Here is a 21280-nt window from a genome sequence, read left to right on the forward strand (position 1 = left end):
ACTGGAAAACTGTTAATTCGGAAATACATGAATGAAAGCACGGCAAGTCCTTCACTGCGCCTGCTCCGCAACGCCTAGTTTTCCTCATAGTCAACCAATGGCCGACCAATTTACCACACCCCAGGGAGGTGAACCAATGAGTTGAGCAAGGGGGGGTGCGGCTTACAGGGCTATACTTTATGGCGGGTTAGCTGGCTGCGAGCAGAACTTACAACAACTGGTCAGACCCTGAGAATCTTCAACGGTAAACAGAGAGGTGATCATCTCAGAGGAGTCTTACTGCACAGACGCATCATATTTAATTGGCCCGTTCGTGGGGGTACGTAGCATCGCTCACCCGTTACCTGCCTAACTTGTGCCCTGGCCAGCAATGCCGAAGTTTCGTAAGATAGTCATCCTCGGATACCCATCGGTCGGTAAGTATGGGTGCCGCGCGTATTGCGCACGCGCTCTTTCATCGGTTATGATGTAGAGGGGAGGAGGGGGGAGGACGTGAAAAAGAACAACGCTTCGCGGAGTACGGACGTGAACCGAGCAGTGACATCCCTTCCTTGGGGTAAAGCCAAGAGTAGTTTTGCGTTAGAAAAGCGCAACTTTGTACATGTATAATACACTTTTGCATTATAGTTTGTGATTGAAAGCTGGAGTAAGTCGAGCGATAGTAACAAGTATTGCTAACAAATCTGTGCGTCTCGCGTTTTAATGGAAACGTTTCCCCGATTATGCCCCTTTTCGTAATGTGTTACTGCTGATCTGTTTGTCCTGTGCCCATGGGGCTTTGAGTAGGCCCACGCCTTGAAACATTCTCCACGGTTATTATTGAAGAGTGAACTTCTATTAGTGTGCCCCCCCCCCCGAATCAGTGGGGATTGGTAAGTGGAATTAAAAAGTATGGGATATCAACGATTGCAGGAGTTAATAGTGTGCAGCCAGGGCCGACCAGAGAGTTATACGCCATGCGTATTCGGGTTTTGGTTTTAATGCAAGTTTTCTTGTATCATATGGAGTGGCAACATCCGCCTATTGTGAGGCACGTGCAATAGTTTTGCCCCTGCTTGGGGTTTCTCAAGGCACAATAATAGTAATTTTGCATTACCCAATTAGGGTTGTGCAGCTAACACTCAATGTTTCCTTTATACTGTATCTATACATTTAAAATGTTTGAGGTGATAGTTCATTACAACAGTCATTGTTGAAGTGATTGGTACGCGTAACACGATGTGGATTAATTATATATATTTATTATCTTAAATGGGGTAAATAAGTAGTTCTCTGCTATCGGGCTCCACCCGCTCACGAGCGTCTCCCGTTGGCAATTGAATCTCCAGCCGTTCCACGTCTCCCTCGTCCTCGCACTATGACGTGCTTCATCCTCTCTCCGCTCGTGCTTGCCTGGCCTCGTCACGAGCCCCTCATTCTCGGGCTGGATTGTGGATTGTTGATACTACACATCTCCCCTTCTTAAACATTCGAAGACACAACTAGTCTGTCCCTTTACAAATTGTATTGGGCTCATTGTGCACACACAAAGTCTTTCAGTCTGCAGGGATGATGAATGACTCTCCCTCTTCTTGATGTGCGCAAGATATCTGTTTTAGGTTTTGGCAAGGAAACCATTGATGAGTCTATCTCTTGTGTTACATCTCTGTGATATTCTTCGACATCATTGGTACCATTTGCATTCGTTCTCTCTCTTAACTCTCCTCGACTACCATGCATTGATGCATCCCCCACAGGAGTATCCCACACACACACTCTCTCCATATTCCAGACTCTTCCATCTTCAACCCTCACCGCATGTTTAAACACTTCTACGACCCCAACTGGCATGGACCATTTCTCAATACGGGCGGAAGTTTGATTCTCACTAGCCCCCCAACCATCAATGGTGGTCTTCCTTTTTTTCTTTTAGTACTTACAGACACATCATGACTTCTTTTGTTTCTTAATTGCATAACCCTGATGTTCTGACATGCATCTCCGAAATCCTTCCTTAACACAGTCATTCTTTTTAACCATGATGGTGTTAACTTAGTGTTAGCTTTCCTGCCTCTACTCCTCTCAAACGGTGACAGGCCTGTCGTACAGTGTGTTGTGAAACGGTGTGCATTAATCTTTTGTTTAACAGCTTCTTCCCATTTCATACCGTTTGCCCAAGCCCATCTCACAGCATCTTTAAGCACTCTGTTAAAACGTTCGACTACTCCGTTAGTCTGTGGGTGATATATGGCGCTTCTCTTGTGTACAATGGAGTTCTCCACACAAAATGTTTGCATTTCTTTTGAACGGAATTGAACTCCATTGTCTGTTAGTATGCTTTTGGGTAACCCTTTCCTTCCACATACTTCCTTTAAGAAATCAACTACCATTTTTGCAGTCATGCATGGTTTAATCATGACTTCAACCCATCTAGTCAAAAGATCAATAATCACTATACAATACTGTTGTTTTCCCTCACTGTGAATTGGACCTATTATGTCCATACCCAGGTCTTCCCAAATGTTACCTGGAAGTTCAGTAATTACCAAGGGGTATTTCTCACTCGCACATCCTTTATCACTCTCTTTGCAAAGGATACAGTCACGTATGACTCTCTCAGCCTGTAGATCATATCCTGGCCACCAGAATTCATCTCGTATTCTTCTCTTCGTCTTTACAATTCCCTGGTGGCCCTCATGACCTAACTCAATGATCTTCCGGCGTAGGCTTACAGGTGGAATAATTCTGTCACTCCTCATAATTCTATTATTTTCTACCTTCAGTTCATTCGCAACTTTCCAATATTCCAAAAGCCCATTTTCTTCATACTTGGCTTTGGTCAATGAACTACCACTTATAATGATGCGTTTCAACTTATTGAATGTTTCATCCGATTCCTCTGCTTCATTCCATTCTTTCTCTGATATAGATAGTTCTTCAATATTTAACACAACTTCAGATTCCATATCTTCACCGTCATCTACTTCCGAGACATTTGTGAGTCTTGAGAGACAATCCGCAGCACGATTTTTCATGCCTGGTACATACTTCACCACACAGTTGTACTCTTGTAGAAGTACGACCCATCTTTTCATACGATTCGAGACTTTGTCCAAACCCTTACTCATTATGACATGGACTAATGGTTTGTGGTCTGTGCGAAACTCCACTCCTGTACCCCAAATGAAGTTCCGAAACTTCTCTGCCGCCCATTTAATGGCCAACATCTCTTTTTCAATAGCTGCATATATTCAGCTCCCTTCAGCAATCTGGAAGCAAAGGCTATCAACCTCTCTTTACCATCATTTTCTTGTGTGACGACTGCACCAAGGCCAACATTACTGGCATCTGTCGTGATAACGGTCTTCTTTCCACTCTTGAAATTCCTCAACGATGGTGCCTTATTCAATTCGTGTTTTATCCATTTAAATTCTTCTTCACATTCTGTATCCCATGCAAATGTTTTCTTCTTCAATAGTTCACGTAGAGGGACAGTATGTGTGGCAAAATCACGCATGAATTTTGAATAGTATTCGGCCATGCCGATGAATGTGCGTACTTCCTCTTTGGATTTGGGCCTTGGCATGTTTTCTATTGCTTCTAACAGTTGTTTCTTGGGTCTTACTCCTTCTGCTGATATAGTATGTCCTAAATATTCAATCACATCACAATTTATTTTGCATTTTTCCTTACTAAGTCATTCCCGGTTCATACAGTTTCTTAAATACCTGTTGTATTTTCTCGTCATGTGTTTCTTGGTTGATAGCATGTATCAAAATATCATCTTGGAAACATATAACACCATGGTCCCCTTCAAACAGTTTATGCATGATCTTCTGGAAGACAGATGCAGCTGATAGGAGCCCAAACGGTAGTCTCTTATACTGATATAGACCGTCTGGCGTAATAAACGCAGTCATGCCTCTGGATTCCTTATGTAGATTCACCTGATGGTATGCCGAAGTTAAATCAAGGGTGGAGAAATGCTTCGGGTGTCTGTCGGGAATTACACATTTATTCAGCTCACGCATGTCAACACATATTCTCAACTTTCCAGATTTCTTCCTTAAAACAACCAACGGGGACACCCATTCACTGGCAGCAATGCTTTCTATGACTCCTTGGTCGACTAAATTTTTTATTTCTTTCTTGACTTCTTCCCTCATAGAAAGAGGAATATTCCGTAATTTCTGCGCCACCGGACACATCCTGGTTTCATCTTGATTTTATGTGAATATCCACGTAAACGCCCAATTTCATTCTTGAAAACTTTCTTCATCATTTCCTCCCCTTTCTCATGTGTTCCATGTTTCCTTGTTTCGTCATTTTCGATACTCATCACTGACTCCTCAGCATTGGCGTCCAATTTTACTTTGAGTTTGCTCTGATGAGTCCAGCTTAATAAAGGAATTCTCCCAGATTTTGTAATGTAAATCTTCCCATTCGCTCTCCTGTTCTTAAATTTGAGTGAACCCCAAAACCATCCGATGATATCTATTTTAATTCCACCATAGGCTCTGGGTCGAATGTCCGGTGCATGTAAATATTCATGTTTCTTTCTGTCCCACATCTCCTGTGGTATAAGTGTATATTTGGCACCAGAATCAACCATCATGTGCATATTCACCCCATCTATACACACCATGGCTTTAGGGCTTTCCATTTCTTCCTCCTGTTCTTCATCGGATATGGCAAAAACACATTCATCATCATCAATATTGCTATCATTATCACTGCCAATCCATTTCATGGTAGTATTTGATGCTTTGCAACATCTGGCATAGTGGCCCTTGCCCTTGCATTTGCCACATATAATTTTCAAAGCCGGGCAATCAGGATTATCAGCCCAATGTTCAGTACTGTCACATCTGAAACATCTCCCATCAATTCTTCTTCGTGGATTGCCTCCTTGTCTGCGTGGACTTCTTCTCTTCTCATTTACTCTGGGTCCACCTCTGCCCCTTCTATTTTCATTCCACGTTGCTTTACGAGGTCTTCCTGGTTTGTCTCTGCTGCCAGATGCGTCCATCACCTGGGCTATTGATTCATTGCTTTTATTTATGGTCATCGTGTTATTATTCTTTGGAGTTTCCTGTTTGATTTCCACATACTGCATCCTGTTCTCCAGTTCCTGAACACATTTTTCCGTATGTTCAACTTCTTTGGCTATCCTCAGAACTGTGTCAAGAGGTGGATCATCTTCAGCCCATAACTTTTCCCTCACTTTGCTGCTTCTGCATTCTAACACGAATTGGTCTCGTAGTCTCTCATCCAATTGTGCATTGAATTTGCATGTTCTGGCTAATTTTCTTAAATTAGTTATGTACTGTTCTACACTTTCACCCTCCTCTTGAACTTTCTTTCCAAATTTGTACCGTTCAAGAATAGTGCTTAATTTCTTTTCATAGTGTTTGCCCATTTTCTTCACTGAACATTCATAGTCATTCAGATCTGCACTCTCTTCAGGCAATAGTTCAGGTAAATCTTCAAATTTTTCTTGCCCAGCTGGACCCAAGCAGTGTAGCAGAAGAGATTTTCTTTTCTCTATACTACAATTTGGACCACACACCACTCCTGCATAGTGTTCAAAGGCTTTAATCCATCTCTTCCACGGTATTGAGGGTTCCCCTACGTCCGTCAAAAAGAACATGGGAGGCGGAACACCACTGAATGCCATTTTGAATAATCTCTTAAGACTTGGCTTTGTTATTATTATTATTATTATTATTATAGTTCACATTCCACTTCAGTGTTTCCCCTCACACTGTAATATTCATAGTCTTAATTGTATTTCTATTTGCCGCACTGTTAAGTGTAATGTGTCAAACAGTGTTCATGTGCCCATCTATAACATGATATGCGGTAGCAATATCCGTGTACACGGCTGTGGGCTGGCTGAGTGGGCGGGGTTTGCTCCTGGACCGTTTCGCACAGAAACAACGAAGGCACTTACTTGGCTGATGTGAGCTCGGCAGGCGGATGGATTAATACGGTGACCGCTGCTACATTCGCATGAACGGAGCGGCCATCATCATCACTGGGCCACTGCCACGCTCGGGGAACGGAGCGGCCCGGTTTCCCATGAAGTGTTCTCCACGAGCTGGAGGCGCAGATGAAAGGAGGCGGTGGAGCCCGAATCCTCGTCGCCACTTGAAGTGATTGGGACGCGTAACACGATGTGGATTAATTATATATATTTATTATCTTAAATGGGGTAAATAAGTAGTTCTCTGTTATCGGGCTCCACCCGCTCACGAGCGTCTCCCGTTAGCAATTGAATCTCCAGCCGTTCCACGTCTCCCTCGTCCTCGCACTATGACGTGCTTCATCCTCTCTCCGCTCTTGCTTGCCTGGCCTCGTCACAAGCCCCTCATTCTCGGGCTGGATTGTGGATTGTTGATACTACAATTGTTTATCCATATATACAATTCAATATTTTCAAGTGTGAGTATTTCAATTGTCTCCGTTTTTTTGTTTCCAAGCAGTCCTTGTGTTATATTAATTGTCTTCGATTTGGTCCAATTGAGGAACCTTTTTTTTCGTTTCTGGATTTCTCCTCAAGCACATGCTAATCGGGATGGCAGCGGTCAGCGTTGTGATGATGTTGTGTACTATTCTCCAGTAAGGGATATTTAGTTGAAATGTATCTTCCCTCCCACACTATACCTGACTCTGCCTAGGCATTGACAGACGGGAATGCAGAGGAGTGGCGTTTGGCACAGTCCTTAATGAATGGGATTCATTCAGCATGCATTTCGTCTTGTAAACATGCAGACTTCACTATGGTCTACACTGACTGCATCAAAGCATGATATAATCTCAGGCGGTAGTATTTAACTTTGACGTGTGAGCCACTGTGGTTAAACCCCAGATTCGACCACTTAACTATATTTACAAATAATACCTAGCTTTACCAAGGCAATCCCAATTTTAAGTGGCAGCCAAAATGTATGTTTTTTTAATTTCGTTTTTCAAATGTTAAGTCAATCAGGCCTCCACTTTAAAGTAGCAGCCAAAATGTTAAAGGACAATTGCATTGAATATATAGATGAGGAAAGACTGGGCATGCATTTATCAATACCTTGTTCCTTTTTTTTGAACTTCCCCAGTCCTTTATCTTCCAATATTTTACCCAGTTTTGTGGTATTGGAGTTGATTTTATATTTTTAGATGTAAATAGTTGCCCCTTCAGGCAGGCATCGCCCTGTCAGCAAGCCCTCGAATCGGGGGATTTCTTTGGAATCTGCTAAGAATCAGTTCTTGCTCTGCAATCTCCAGTTGGTTGCCCTTCCACCCAACCTAAGAATGATTGATTCCCACCTTGCCTTCCGCAAAGCAATCAAAACACAACTCTTCATCTAATACCATTGAACTGCATCCCACCTCCGACTAAACTGCCTGCATGTATTACTATTGTATCTGTACTGCGGCTGAATTTTCTACCTGTAACTAAGAGACCTCTCGGTCTCATGTGATCTGCCATTTGAAAATGCTTATACACTTCATGTAACAAGCGCCACAAAGCCTCTAGGCTGCAGGTGCGCTATACAAATGCAAATAATCTTCTCCAGACATTTCTACTGCTCTTTTCTTTGGACTCCTCTCCTAACTCAAATCTGTCTACCACTCTGCTATCCGCTCCCTCTGCCTTCTCTCACCTCATGACTCCATCTCCTCTTTTCTCACCTCTCTAGGTTGGCTCCCATTTCACTCCAATTCAAGTTCCTCTATGGTCTTGCCCCCCCCCACCTATCCTCCCTCCTCACTTTCTATACTCCTTGTTCTCTCCGCTCTGCTGATCTCTTCCTACTATTTCCTCCTCCACCACCCTGCGCCCCCTCCTGCTCTTTCCAAGTGTTTGCTCCTTTCCACTGGATCCGCCTCCCCCTCTCTGCTCAATTCCCTCCTACCCTACCTTCCGCACCTCTCTAAAATCTTCTCTTCCATTCACCTTTTGCTTCCTCTTCTGCTACTACTTCTACCCACACTTCCTACTTCTGTACTACCTCACCCTCTCCTCCCACTCTACTCCCTCCTACCCTGCTTCCTGCAATTTTCTAATTCTTATCTCTTCCATTCTTCTCTCTTCTGCTTTTACCACTACTCATACCTCATACTCCCTCACACCTTGGTCCCTCTTTACTCTCACCAATCCTCATCAATAATGTAGATTGTTTCTTGTACTGTTCTGGTTTGATTCAATTGTTGTTTAATGCTTGGTGTATCTTGCTTGTTCATCTTGTAAAGCGTTTTGGATTAAAATGCTATATAAATTCAATAAAATACAAATAATCCATCCTGCTGTCCCCTAGGTATCCCATTATTTTCCTTATATTCCACCCTGGTTTGTCAGGAGTGGTTTGTTTTTCACATTACCAAAAAGATGCGAGGGCGCTTACTAACAGAAGAGAAACTGTTTTTTTATGCTCTTTATTTCGACTCGTCTCTGCTACCTTGCACACATTTATATTTTTAGTTTTTGCACGCCAAGTCGAACATTTTATGTTATGATATTCTGATACTTGCTACATATTTTTGCCTTTTTCAGACCACATATATTCCGTTTCAAGATTCTGATATCTACAACATATCAAAGCTCAGATCCATCTGAGTTTGCACGGCGATGCAAGGTTTAATTTCGTTTTTGCCGATTTGGGCATTTTGGTTCATGTTAATGCATTGGAATCTCGTTGGAGTTATTGAAGCAGTTCTCTACAAGAGGGCAGAGATGACACGTTGCCTAAGCCTTTGCTTTCCATGTTATCTTATCCAAAGCAATTTTTCTTTAGCTGTGCATACCTTCTATGACCTTTTTAACCTTGACTAATCCAAGGCAGCTGGCTTGTGCTGTGCATCCAAATGCCAGTGACCTCGACAGTTAATCTTTCATAGGCTAATGCATATTTGACATGGCTGGGTGATTACTCACAGATTCTCTTTGAAATTGAAAAAATAGAGGATGAGGCGCGCACTCTGGTGCCCAGTCATGTGTACCTGCTTGAACAGTTTGTCTTCTCCTCCAAATGTTTTCTTGACTCTATCAATCATCACAGAGGCTGTTTTTCCTTTTCGGGTGTGTCTAATTAATTTTCATTAAAGTCTCCAAGGATCCTGGTAGCTGTAGTTGCACAATTATTTTTTTTTCAATGCTGGTCACCATGGACCAACTCTCCTCCATAGCACACATCTTACCCTTGATAGGGGGAGGGGAAATCCATCACTATGGCTCTCATTAGAAATTAAAACCTTGTGTAGCCGACCTGCCTTGAATCCTGTCTTGTATGCAATGAAAGAGCATTTCAAAGTAGTCTTCAAATCTATCTGGCCTCACCATAACATGTCATTATTTTCTATCTAGTTCCTAATGGACTGTAAACCCTGAACTCCTTATCAGATTCTAAATGTATGTCCTAAACCATGCTTGGAAATGTACATTGTTTCCAATTCTGTTTCTCTGTAGTTTTGAATTATATTTTCACCAAATTCAGGCATGCCATTTCAAATCTGGTGTGCAAGAACTCAAAGCGCATACCTTTGCGAGAAATACATTGAACTGTAACATTTGAGTCTAGCCTAATTCCTAATGTTAATTGGGCATTAGAAATCTTGCAGTCCTGCAAAAGCACATCGTTTTTTGAACACACAAGTTTAATTTCTGGTTTCCTATGTTGGCCCTTTTAGGGTTCGGAAATGGCACATGGCAAGAAAGCCTGTGTACTGCAAAACACTTAGTAAAGATGGGTATTAATGGAAATACATTTCTGATACTTTCTGTGGATTGCACAATGGCTGAAAGAAAATGTCACTGCTTTGGTAATATGAAGACTGGCTTTGAAATAAATTACTTCCACCCGTTCTTTTCCAACATCTGGGCGTGCACTGAAGTTTGACTAGTGTCTCTTTTTTAAGGTGACATCAAGTAAAACGTCTTACCTTTGAATGACCATGGTATGTGTGTTTGTTGGCTTGGATCTTAGCTCCCCACCGAGTCTTAGAAGCTTGCTTTAAGGGGGAAATCTTGGAAGAAGGTGAGGGGCTGTGGTCAACTGGAGCAGCAGGGGGAAACAAAGGTTGCCTGGCCGAATAGGAAGCCAACTCAAGCACTGCATCTTTTGATTTGAATCTGAACCCAGGGCAGGAGTGGAATGTGAGGAAACCACTACAAGACCTAGGTTCTGCAATCCTTTTACAGAAAAGAGAGCTTGGGGTTGTTTGCTGATGTAAGCAAATCAATTCCAGGATGGATGAAAACAGTTGTGATCACCTGGAAAGTCTTTGGCGCGCGAGTGAGGTCCTGTGTGGTGGTCCAACACTGAGAGAATCTTGAAATAGTTCTCTCTCCACCGGCCTATTGAGGTTGAAAGCTGGGCAAGGCAGTGGAAACGCATTAAAAGGAAATGTTAGATGCTGGCATGGTGTCTGTCAGGAGCGGAGCAGTCTGGGTATTGAGACTGACGAAAAAGTGGATTACTCCCACTGTACTCCAGTTGGCTGGCCTGTGACTGTGGAGATGACTATCCCTGCATAGCCAGTAGGCTCCCACCCCCCCCCCCCCCCTCCACCCCGGCCAATTTTGCTGGTATCTTCTGCCAAAAATTCTGGAATGGGAGGGCTCTGGGCAAAATAAGGTTTGTGCGTGACAAACACCACTAAAGCTCTGTGACCCCATACAAAAGCCCTAAAGAAGAACTGAATGTATAGGTCGAAATACATGTTGGCGGCAACCCAGTAAAGAACATTTGCTCTAAAAAGTGCCTAGTACTGTTTTTTTTAAGTGGATCATTATGAAAGTACAAACATTGTTCTTTATGCTTATAAAAACAAGGGTGTAGCACAATTGGCCAACATTGCTTTATATAGTGTCGAAAGGCACAACACACCCCAACACCATATTTTCGGTACTCTGTCTGGTCAAGGGCCCATTTAGTAACAAGAGGTGGGAGAAGAAGGGAACCAGAGTTTAAGTCACTCCAATAATGGCCATAACCAGTTTAACATGCCAACACTAAGGAGGTCATTATGAGTTTGGAGGCAGCCATGGCGCTATTAGCGCCATGGCTGCCTCCAATCTCGTGTCTGGGTCTGGGTTCTCAGAATGGGGACTGAGGACCCGGTAAGTCCCCATTCTGATAACAATTCCCCCTTCCCATTCGAGCCCCCATAGGGGCTCAATAGGAATGGGGAAGGAACTAATAACAGGCCCATAAACTACAGGCCTGTTATTAGCTCCCGGGTCCCTTAGCAGGTCCCACTAGCGCTAGCCGCTAAGGGACCTCGGAATGCAGGGTTAGGGAGTTAACGGCACCGGTAAGGATGCCGGTGCCGTTAACCGCCGTACTCGTATTGACCCCCTAAATCATTGTGTTTCTGGACCATTTGGAAAATGCAAATGCACACTTTGCAGTAAATGAAGGGCCAAGAGGTGGGAAAAAATTACTAAAACGCAGCCAGAGCCACCAAAAGGGGGCATTTAGGCTGAGCGCATCAACGTCTTCCACTTGAGAGAAAAATTGTTGCCAGTTGTAGTGTAATTTGGCAGAAGTGGATAACTTAAAAATACACAAAACCATTATTGGTGCAGGCTAAAATTCCATTCTTTGGTCTGAAACTTCCTGTAATCAAACTGGATGCAGGAGAACTTTCTGAGATGGGCAAGTACCCTGCAAAGTACATTTTCTGAGATGGGTAAGTACCCTGCAAAATAAATTTTCAGAGTTTCAAGTGAGCAACGGCACATGGCCAATTTGTGTGTAGTGGGGGGTGGGGCTGAGCTACTAAGTCCCACTTCACGCCAATGGATCCGAGTTTGGTAGCAAACCTCCTATGGAACCCCATATGAATTGTTCTAAAGGTCTGTTCGAGAAGCAGGAGCCCCAGAAAGGGATGCCTCCCATTTGGAAAATCCCTAATGAGATTATTTGGTAAAGACCCGCCTGTAAATCATCTTGACCAAGGCCTGTATTGTTAATAATCCACCACCCCAGGACCCAGAAGTGCACCCTTTGTTCACTGAGAAGTCAATTCATGGGAGACTAAACAGTCACGTAAGAGCAAGGCTTGTATTCCAGGTGCAGTTTACAGGATGCGCCTCCGAGGGGCTTGAACCCAAATTGGTATTTTATATAGCGCCTATACACCATCAAGTGTTTCAAAGCGCTCAGAGGTTGGGGAACATGGGGTAAAACAACAAACAGTCCCTCAGAGTCCCTGAAATTCTGAGACAATAATAGTCTGCAAAGGCAGAATAAGTGCATATATATTTAAGGTTTATAGCCATTCCATCGACAGCCAAAAGCATCTAATGCCATATCATCTAAAAAATAAAAAGCATCTAAGGCATTTTTTTAATGGGAGGGGGGGTTACCCCAAGCCCCCTTTTTTTAACCTTTTAAACCCCATATTTATTAAACCAAACCCTTTACCCTCTACAAAAATGCATTAGATGCTTTTTTAAACACATTTTTTTTAGTATCTTTATTTATTTTTTTTAGATGGTTTGGCTATCGATGCTTTGGTTATCAATGCAAATACCATATTTAACAGTAGAGGCAGCAAGTAGGCCTGACGGCGATTCTGCAGTTTTACCAAGTGCAATTAAGGGACAGGGGAGAAACGGACAATTTTCAGGCATGGTGCATTCAGATCGTGCAAGTCCACAGATGGTCACAGGGTGGGGGTGGTCCAAGTGCACACAGTCGGCGGAGACTGGAGAAAGTGCAAAGGGAGCCACTCTTCATGGGTGGTTATTCGAGTGCAATGAAGGTGAGGTGCGGCACCCTTGGGCAGGTGCGATAGAGGACTGGCGGGGGTGCGCGAGGCCTGTGAGACTCTGAGGTACGCCAGTCAGCAAGCTGTAACGAAGCGGAGGGACAGAGCAGAGAGCTAGGATAGCAAGGGAGAGAGAACGAGGAGGAATAGGAGGAGAGGAATTTCTTGCAACCACTACCCAATGCTGTAAAAGGAAAACCCTTTCCTAAAAGGGAGCCCTTCAAGCTAGAAGTCATCGCAACAGTGAGCGACTCTGAAAAGGCCGGAGAATCCAGCAAAGCGGGTTCTGGCTGCTTGATACGGTCTAAGGGCTGCTCCCGCCATGGGGGTAACCCAGAATGATCCTGAACAGCAGAGATGTGGGTCTTGTTATGGCACCAAGTCTGTCCAGTGGGAAGCTGACCACAAAACGACTTGGAGATGGTCACAGCATTGAAGACCTGGTCCAGTGCCCAATGGGGGCAAACAGGAGGACACTGAGGGGGCCCAGGAAGAATAGCCAGCAGCCAAAAAACCCAACTGGAGATTAGCAAAGGACTCGACCAGGAGAGTAAAACGTGATCCTAAAAATGCAGCAACGATGGAAAATCCTCCTGTAGGCTGGTAAACTGTTTTTAATGACAATGGAGCAAAATAGTGTAGCAATAGGGTCCCCTCTAATCATGTCCACCCCATAGGATGTGGTATGGTCTGCCCAAGATTAAGAACTTTTCTACACCGATTCAGACCCCTACATAGGGTCCATGACTGGGCTCAGATTCCACATGTGCAGAATGGTTGTTTATGCCTGCTCTCTGGTTCCCCTGAACAGACACACCCAGAACAGAATGGCAGAACAGAATAAAATAAAAGACCTAGCTTCCCCCAACAAATGCAGTAAACTTGCGTGCACTCCTTGCAAAGCCAAAACACAATACTGTCCACAGCCTACCCACTTAAAAGCAAAATAGTGTGATTTAAACTTGGAGCATAAATGGGGTGCTTAAGCAGCACCCTTGAGCGTAGCAGCCTTTTGGGCATCTCTAGACCATATATTTTGCATACGGAAGGTTTGCTATTGCACCGTGGCTTCAGTAGCAGTCCATCTGACCACCAACAATAGGTCAGTGATCCAAAAACCATAAAGTGAAATGGAAACGCAAAAAAGTTGAAGACTGTGCTATGCTCTGTTAGGTTAGATTTTACATAGAAACGAACATCTTGCTCACCTGTTAGTTTCCATCCCCTTTACATTTTACCTGCTGAGACCAGCACACCCCACCTTATGTGGAGTGCTGGGGAGATGCACAGTGTCCCCCTTCTCTCTGCTCCAGTACCATTTCTGTTACTGTGACAAGCTACCTCTTATGGCTACTGGCAGTGGACATAATTTACTGACTTTTTTTGTGTAAATATTACACCCAGACTGTCAAACCAGCCGTGCTAATGCACAGAAGGGTCACTTCTTTCTTTGTTAACTGTTTTGTAGTGTCTTCTGCCGTCCTGGGGGGAGGTACTAGTAGAAGTTTTGTCTTCGGCAGGAGCCTTTTGTGTAGATTGCCGAGGCTCCAGAGTGTCTGTGAAGGAGGAGTCTGAAAATCTGCAGCCCTTTGTTTTCTAGTATGCCTGAGCAAAACCAGTTCCCACTGGGGGGGCTGGCTGTCCTGATTAGATAGCCACCTGCCCCTTTCTGGGGGGGGGGGCGGTGTGTGTTGTTTTTTTTTTCTCATTCGCTCCTGTATAACTATCTGCTGATTCTGGGAGCTGAAGGCAAGTCGACTGCTCAAGCTGAATTCAAAGATGGAGAAAAGACTGCTCTAGCTGATCTAGCAACATGAGATGCCTGCTGTGTAATCGGATCCTGTTCTGACCCTTTCTTCCATGCCACCTAGAAGTCCCAAAGGTGGTGACGACTCCGACTCCGACCCAGAGACTGCTGAGTCTCTTCAGTATTGAGACGACCTGCAAAAAAAGACATCCCATGACGTGCTGTGGGCTGCAAACCATGGGACCTCGGGCCCGAGTGCTGTGCATCGTCTTCCGAAGTCCGTTTCTCACTGAAACTTTGGTGGAATCCTGCATGACTTTCGGAGACAAGATTAGAATCCCTGAAGTCCCCTCTCGACTGAGAGTCATTTCTTGGGGGGTGAAGGGGGGGGGTGTTTTCTGTCGACTGCTGCAGCAAGATCCCATCCAGTGTTGTTCTTTCATCACCACGACAAAGAATCCAGAGACTTGATCCTGTGCTGTTGCATAGTGAAGGCGCCCCATCTGATAGTTCTCTTTGCTACGGAGGTACTGTGTTGGCTTGGGTAGTACTTGCCTATAGTCTTGTGCCAATCCTGCATAGCTGAGGGGTTGACTTGTGTGTTTGGGAGTTTGCCCATACAGTTCGCCCAGGCTCTTAAGTACTTATTTGTAAAGGTGTTGGTGTGTAACTTTGATTCCTGAAACAGAATAAGTTACAAAGTGTCTTCGTACTTGCCTTTGAGTTGCTTGTTGCCCCTCTGAAAAGTATATGAAGTTATGCACCTTTATCGTGTTCCACTTTTCTAGAAAAGTATCATTGGTATAATTAACTATTCCTGTAATAGAAAGTGTTAGTTTATGACCAATCAGGTTTTATTTGCATTGGATAGCTTGGTGCCATTCTAAATGTGCATCCTGAGTTCTTACTTATCCATGAGTAGCTGACTGCACCTCTGAAAAGTAGGTTATTTACTTATATTTTGAACTGTGTTCTGATAAGTAGTAATCTTGAGTGTAACTGTATCTATTAGAATAAGTAACATATGTTGGAAGGTGTATACTTATAGTGTACTATTCCTGGGACATAACACTGTAGGTTATTACCATTAGGGTCTGCTCCCTTGAATTACATTCTGTCATTCTAAAAGTCTAACTAATGTGGTTTTACTCCTCATGAATATCGAATTGCTATTCTAAATGTGTTATCATTTAGGTTTTACTCGCCTTGAACTGCACACTGCTCTTCTAAATAATGTATATACTTTGGTTTGCATACCATAAGTATTGTGTTGGTTTTTATAATTTTATTTATGGATGATAATGGTACTAGGCTTTCTAAAGAAATCCATTTTTGTGGGTGTATATATCAAACCATTATTTTTACATGCATCCATATATGTTTTGTTTATTGATTTCTAATGCGCAACAAACCCAAAGGTAACAGGGCGCAGCAGTAAGGAGATGGAAAGCTTGCATAGTTACAGGTATGGTTACAGTGTGGCATTAATAATAACAGGTATATTCACAGTAAGACATATATACAGGTTAGAACAGGTAATGGGCAGGAGGGGTAGGTAGGTACAAAATCCTGGTTACACTGTGATGGAAATCACGGCTAGGACATTCTGGGTAGGGCTAGTACAATGGCACATTAGTAGTCAGTTGAATTGAGCATGTTAATGTAATTACTTCTAAGACGGAAGTACGGTTGATCTACTCTGAGCTGGTGAGGCAAGGAGTTCCATAGTTTAGAGGCTTTCACCGGAAAAGCTATTGCCGCCAATCTTAGTGAGTCGGTATCTTGGTACAATGAGGCAGTTTGTGTTACTGGCTCTAGTGGGTCTGATGGAAATTTTTCTGTGGAGTCTGTCTGCAAGATAACTGGGGGCAGCATTGTTTAATGCTTTGTGGGTAAGGGAAACCATTTTTAGTAGACTTTTATTGTGAGTGGATAGCCACTTGTATTGGCCTATAGTTGCAGAGATGTTCTGTTATTCACGCTTAGTGCAGCTCTAAAGGCGTTGTTTTGGAGTGTTTGTAGCCTCTGGATAATGGCCTTATTGGCGCCACTGTAAAGAGCATTGCAGTAATCTAACCTGGAGAGTATTCGTACTCTGGCCAGGATCATACATCTGTCATTAGAGAGGAAAGTTTTTCCTTCCTTGATGAGCTTACAGGTGTAAAAAGTGGTAGAGGCCAGAGATTTCACCTGATTGTCAAAGGACATGGTAGAGTCAAGATGAAAGCCGAGGGTTTTCACCTCCTTGGCTACCCTGATAGTGTATCCATCGATGACGAAAGCTGAATATTCCCGGGCTAATTTCTTGAGGTTATAGTGGGTACCCAAAATGATGAGTTCGGTCTTATCATTCAGGCATAGACCCTGGGTGGCGATCCATGCATGGATGATGAGATACACACCATTCACCAATGCTAAATCCTTGCCATAATCTCCCGAAAGTGGGAGGAGAATCGGAGTATCATCTGCATAGTTAGTGTAGGTGATATCCAGAAGGTCCAGATCATCGAACAAAGGCTTGGTGAATATATTGTTTAATGTGGGGGAGACACAGGAGCCCTGAGGTACACCACATGTGATTGGAACGGGGTCCGCAGCAGCCGATGGGGAGAAGACCCTGATGGTTCTGTCACTCAAGAATGATTCTATCCATCTGATGGCCTCTGTAGAGAAGTGCGCTGCTGAGTCCAATTGATTACAGAGGACCTAGTGGATCACAAGGTCGAATGCAGCTGAGAGATCCAGCAGTAGGAGAGGGCGGTTTTCCCTTTATCTCTCAGCTCATCAACCTGTGTTATTAAGTCGATAGGCGCCGTTTCCTTCCCATGTAGTGGACGAAAACCAGATTGTCTTGCTCCTAGGAGTTTATGCAGTTCTAGATGTTTTTGGATCTGTGTATGAGCGACCTCGTCAAGTATTTTAATTAACAATGGTACTGTTGTGATGGGACGGTAGTTAGTAGGAATGAGTGGGTCTAGGGATTGCTTCTTTAAGAGTGGGAGTACCAAAGATTGTTTCAGATTGGAGGGAATAGTGCCAGATGCAAAGGAGGCATTGATCAGTTTAGAAATGAATGGTGGAAGATCTCTCGCTGCATCCTTTATAATCTGAGCAGGGCAGAGGTTGACTTTGCAATTGGACGGCTTGAGCGATAGGATGACTTTCTGTACCTCCTAATATAGATATTTTAGAGAAGTGGAATCTAACAGTCAGGTCAGTGGGTTTTACATTCGAAGGGGTAAGGTTATCTGTTTGTGGTAACTTCGAAGAGGTTTTTTGGGTAATTTTATTTTGGAGAGTGATTATTTTATTAGTGCATGTTGGATCTGTGAACACCATGTCTTATTTTTGATGCAAATGTCAGGTATGGGAATCGGAGACTCTAATTCTTTAAGTATGGTGAATAATTCCTTCATACTAGAGTTTGCTTTGGCAATGCGTTCGTTTTAGGAATTTCGTTTTGCCATGCAAATTTCATATTTTTATTGCAAAGATATTTTGGCTAGCTTAGGTTTGTTTGCATTGGATGGGAGCAGTCTCCAGGTGGTTTTGCATTTCCGTTTTAGAAGACGTAGGTCCTTTAACTGGGGGGTGAACCATTTATTTAGATGAGATTTAGGTTTGCTCGGTCTAAGTTGAGTGGAGAAATGTTGTCTAGTTTGGTAAGCATAATTTTGTTATATTCTTGGAGCAGGGTACCGGTGTCTAGGTTGTCGGCTAGTGAGTTTAAGGTGGGTAGAATGGCAGGGATCACATTGTCCACTGTAATATTCTTTTGATTCCTTGTTGGGCAAGGGGGGGGGAAATAGGTAAGGTCAACGGAGGTGGTCTAGTAGTTGATAGTGTGGGATATTAGCTAATTTGAGGGCGTATTTGTCGGTAGGATAGTTCAATCCTAAATTGAAATCACCTAGTAATATCACTTGGGTGGTTGTTTTAAGGTTGTTGGATAGAAGGCGTAGATATCCTCCTCAAATGTCCGAAGTGGGCTAGGCTGTCTGTATATTAGATGGATAGTAAGTGACTGGGACTTAGTTAAGGAAAGTTTGGCAGTAAGAACTTCAAGAATTAGTGATTTGTGGGGAGGCTAGTCTCAAGGATAGATCTAGATATAATGGTGATGCCTCCGCCTCGAGTTTCATCTCTGTCTTGTCTAGCTATCGTCTAACCGTCAGGGATTGCTAGCATAAGCGCAGGTCCTGCGGCGTCATGTAGCTAGGATTCCATTATAGCGAGGAAGTCCAAATTACCATCTAGTATTAGGTCAGCAATGTCTGTTGCGTGGGCAACCAGAGATCTGGCGTTTGAGTGCTGCTTTGAGGAGAGGTGACTCAAGTTTGGCTGTTGCATGGATGGGCATGGGTAAGTTAGGGTCAGCTAGTTGGCTGGTTGTTGGTTGGTTAGTATTGTGGTGAAGAGGTGGCAAGAGAGTGGCCGCAATGGACTTATAGAAATTCTCACCGGTGGGGCAGTTTGTTTTCTTATTTATCGGGGGTAGCGATCTCGTAAGTGGTTCGTGCAGTTTGGGGAGTCTGAGGTTTCTGTCATTTATTGTGCATGGTTGGGTTGCATCGAAACCTAAGCCTGTTGCAGTCAAGTGGATGGATTGGACAATACTAAGGTTATTGAGTGCCATTTTGGTCAGGGTAGGTGATCATTTCCGCAGAAGGGAGCAGCCAGTCGCAGTCCACTGAGAGGCTAGATGTGAGGAGTTTATTGGCCACAAATCGGCTGTATTTACTGTATCGGTAAGGCATAATAAGCAAGTGGTAAGCTAGGCGTGGGGTAGGCTTTTAGGTAAGAAGGGCCTAGTGAACAGATTCAAAAAAGCACCGGACAGTAGGAGCATGTTCAGGTGGCAAGGGCAATAAATGGCATATACGTGGCTGAAGAAGGAAAAGAGCAAGTTCCAGTGGTGCATGCAAATGAGCACAGTCACATGCAGCTAAGAACAAGAAGCCAATTTGGTGAGCACAGTGTGTAGATTCAGATGACATGTGGCAGACTGAGCAAATTCAAATGGTAGCAGGTGCTGAGAACGCAGTCTCAGTGCAGATGTGAACAAATTAGTGAATTCAGGTGGCAACAGGTACTGAGGGCGCAATCACATGGCAGGTGAACAAATGAATCAAACGAGAGGTAAGTGGACACGGAATTATACAGGCTACTGGCTAGCGTGAAAAGTCTCGGCACTAATCAGTCTCGAAGTGTGCAATTTTGCCTTGTAAATGGAAAGTGGCAGGTGACCGTGTATCATAGTACACGTGTGACAAAAGGTAGACGGAGCACATTGTCATGCATATAGTGTGACAATGTGGGAGATGTTACCTTAGTTGTATAGATTGGGCCACCTAGAGTCAGCCATATTCGGGCCAAACGGGACAGTGGGGTCTGGCTGACGGCGTATACAGCTGTGGACAGGCACCAGCCTTGCCGATGTGGGCCTTACTGGAGGCAGGCTGGCTCACGCCTCCGGTCATGGATTGGAGAACAAGAAGGGGCCCTAAACCAATGGGCAGCGTTCAGTGCAGCTTCTGGCTGTGTCTGCAGGTCCGTAGTCGAAGTGCCGCCATCTTAGAGCGGGTGATGCCAGATGTTGGCTAATGGCGAAGTCGGAACTTGCAGGCAATGCTGCATTTAAATGATCATATTATTAAAATGATGTAGGCTTTCATACATCCACTGGTGGTGGGGGTGTTTACCGCGCTTTAGGCGCTCAGAACAATCAAGATGGTTGCAAGCCGACTGCGGTCGGGGAGGTGGCCAGCAGGCTTACCTCTTAGAGCTGCATCAGTGTTTCTTTGTACTGTATGTATACTGCAATTATCTACAGCCCTCTCACCCTCCTAATATGAACCTGGCTGCTCTGTTATTGCTACCAATTTCTTGGGTGGTACAGCCTTCTACTAAGAGTTGGAGTTTATGTATTGCCCAAGGTATCGTTTTATGAAGTCCCTGGGTGGACTTTAGAAAAACTGTCCTAACGGGTTCATTGGCATCTTATGTTCCACAGGCTGTGAAGGCCCAAACGCATGGAGAGCCTTTAAACTGGGTCCTGGGCTGTTACCACTTGTAGAGGAGCTGGGAGATGCTATTCTGCCAGTTCCCGCCCACTCACCACTCCTGCATTATTCCTATACTATCGAGTATGAGCTATGCACTAAGACAGCCATACCGAAAGTACTCTTGCGCTGAAAGTGTGGAAGGATCTCGCATGGAAGGACGTCGGGGTGTCGGAATGCATCGATGAAAATCGTGGACACACGTTAAAATGCAATCAGACGAGGACAAAGTGATCTCATGAAGAAGATATATGAACCTATGTTGAACTATATGAAAATACTGAGTAACAATGTAACTGAAGCACTAAAAGTAACATGAACCTAAAGTTAAAATTATCATGGATCTAAAAGAAGTGAAGTAACTTATTGACCAATAACTGTAAATGAGCAGTAACGCAAAGTAGAAAGACAACATATAGAGGAATATATAACATGGCAGGGACATCCATATCGGGGAAAATGGACGTGTCGCGTTGAATTTAGCTAAGCTACCTCATAGACAGGCTGAGGCTGTAAGAATCTGGAGATGTAGATAAGCAGCCCTGTGAGCCGTCCTTCAACGGTGAGGCAAGGTTGGCGCAGAGCGAAGATGCTATTTTGAGAGATTCGTGGAAATGCATGGATAAACTCTGAATGCGGGACATTCTTTATAAATGAAGGAAGATGAAAACCTCTGTGAGAGCCAAACTGTTGGTCCGTTAAAAGTGTTTAAAGTTCATAGGAA

The 21280-nt window shown here is 43.9% G+C and overlaps 1 protein-coding gene across 1 annotated transcript in view; it reads left to right on the forward strand.

The window, feature by feature from the left end:
• Positions 1 to 46: 46 nt before the first annotated feature.
• The window catches only part of RHEBL1 (RHEB like 1), a 48680-nt gene continuing 27446 nt past the window's right edge, over positions 47 to 21280 (forward strand). The window contains exon 1 of the mRNA XM_069653835.1: positions 47 to 416. Coding sequence (XP_069509936.1) covers positions 371 to 416 — 46 coding nt within the window. The 5' untranslated portion in view covers positions 47 to 370. The remainder of the gene's footprint in view (positions 417 to 21280) is intronic.

The sequence above is a fragment of the Ambystoma mexicanum genome, chromosome 3q (assembly GCF_040938575.1).
Source record: "Ambystoma mexicanum isolate Mex_15411 chromosome 3q, UKY_AmexF1_1, whole genome shotgun sequence".
NCBI classification, from domain to species: Eukaryota; Metazoa; Chordata; class Amphibia; order Caudata; family Ambystomatidae; genus Ambystoma; species Ambystoma mexicanum.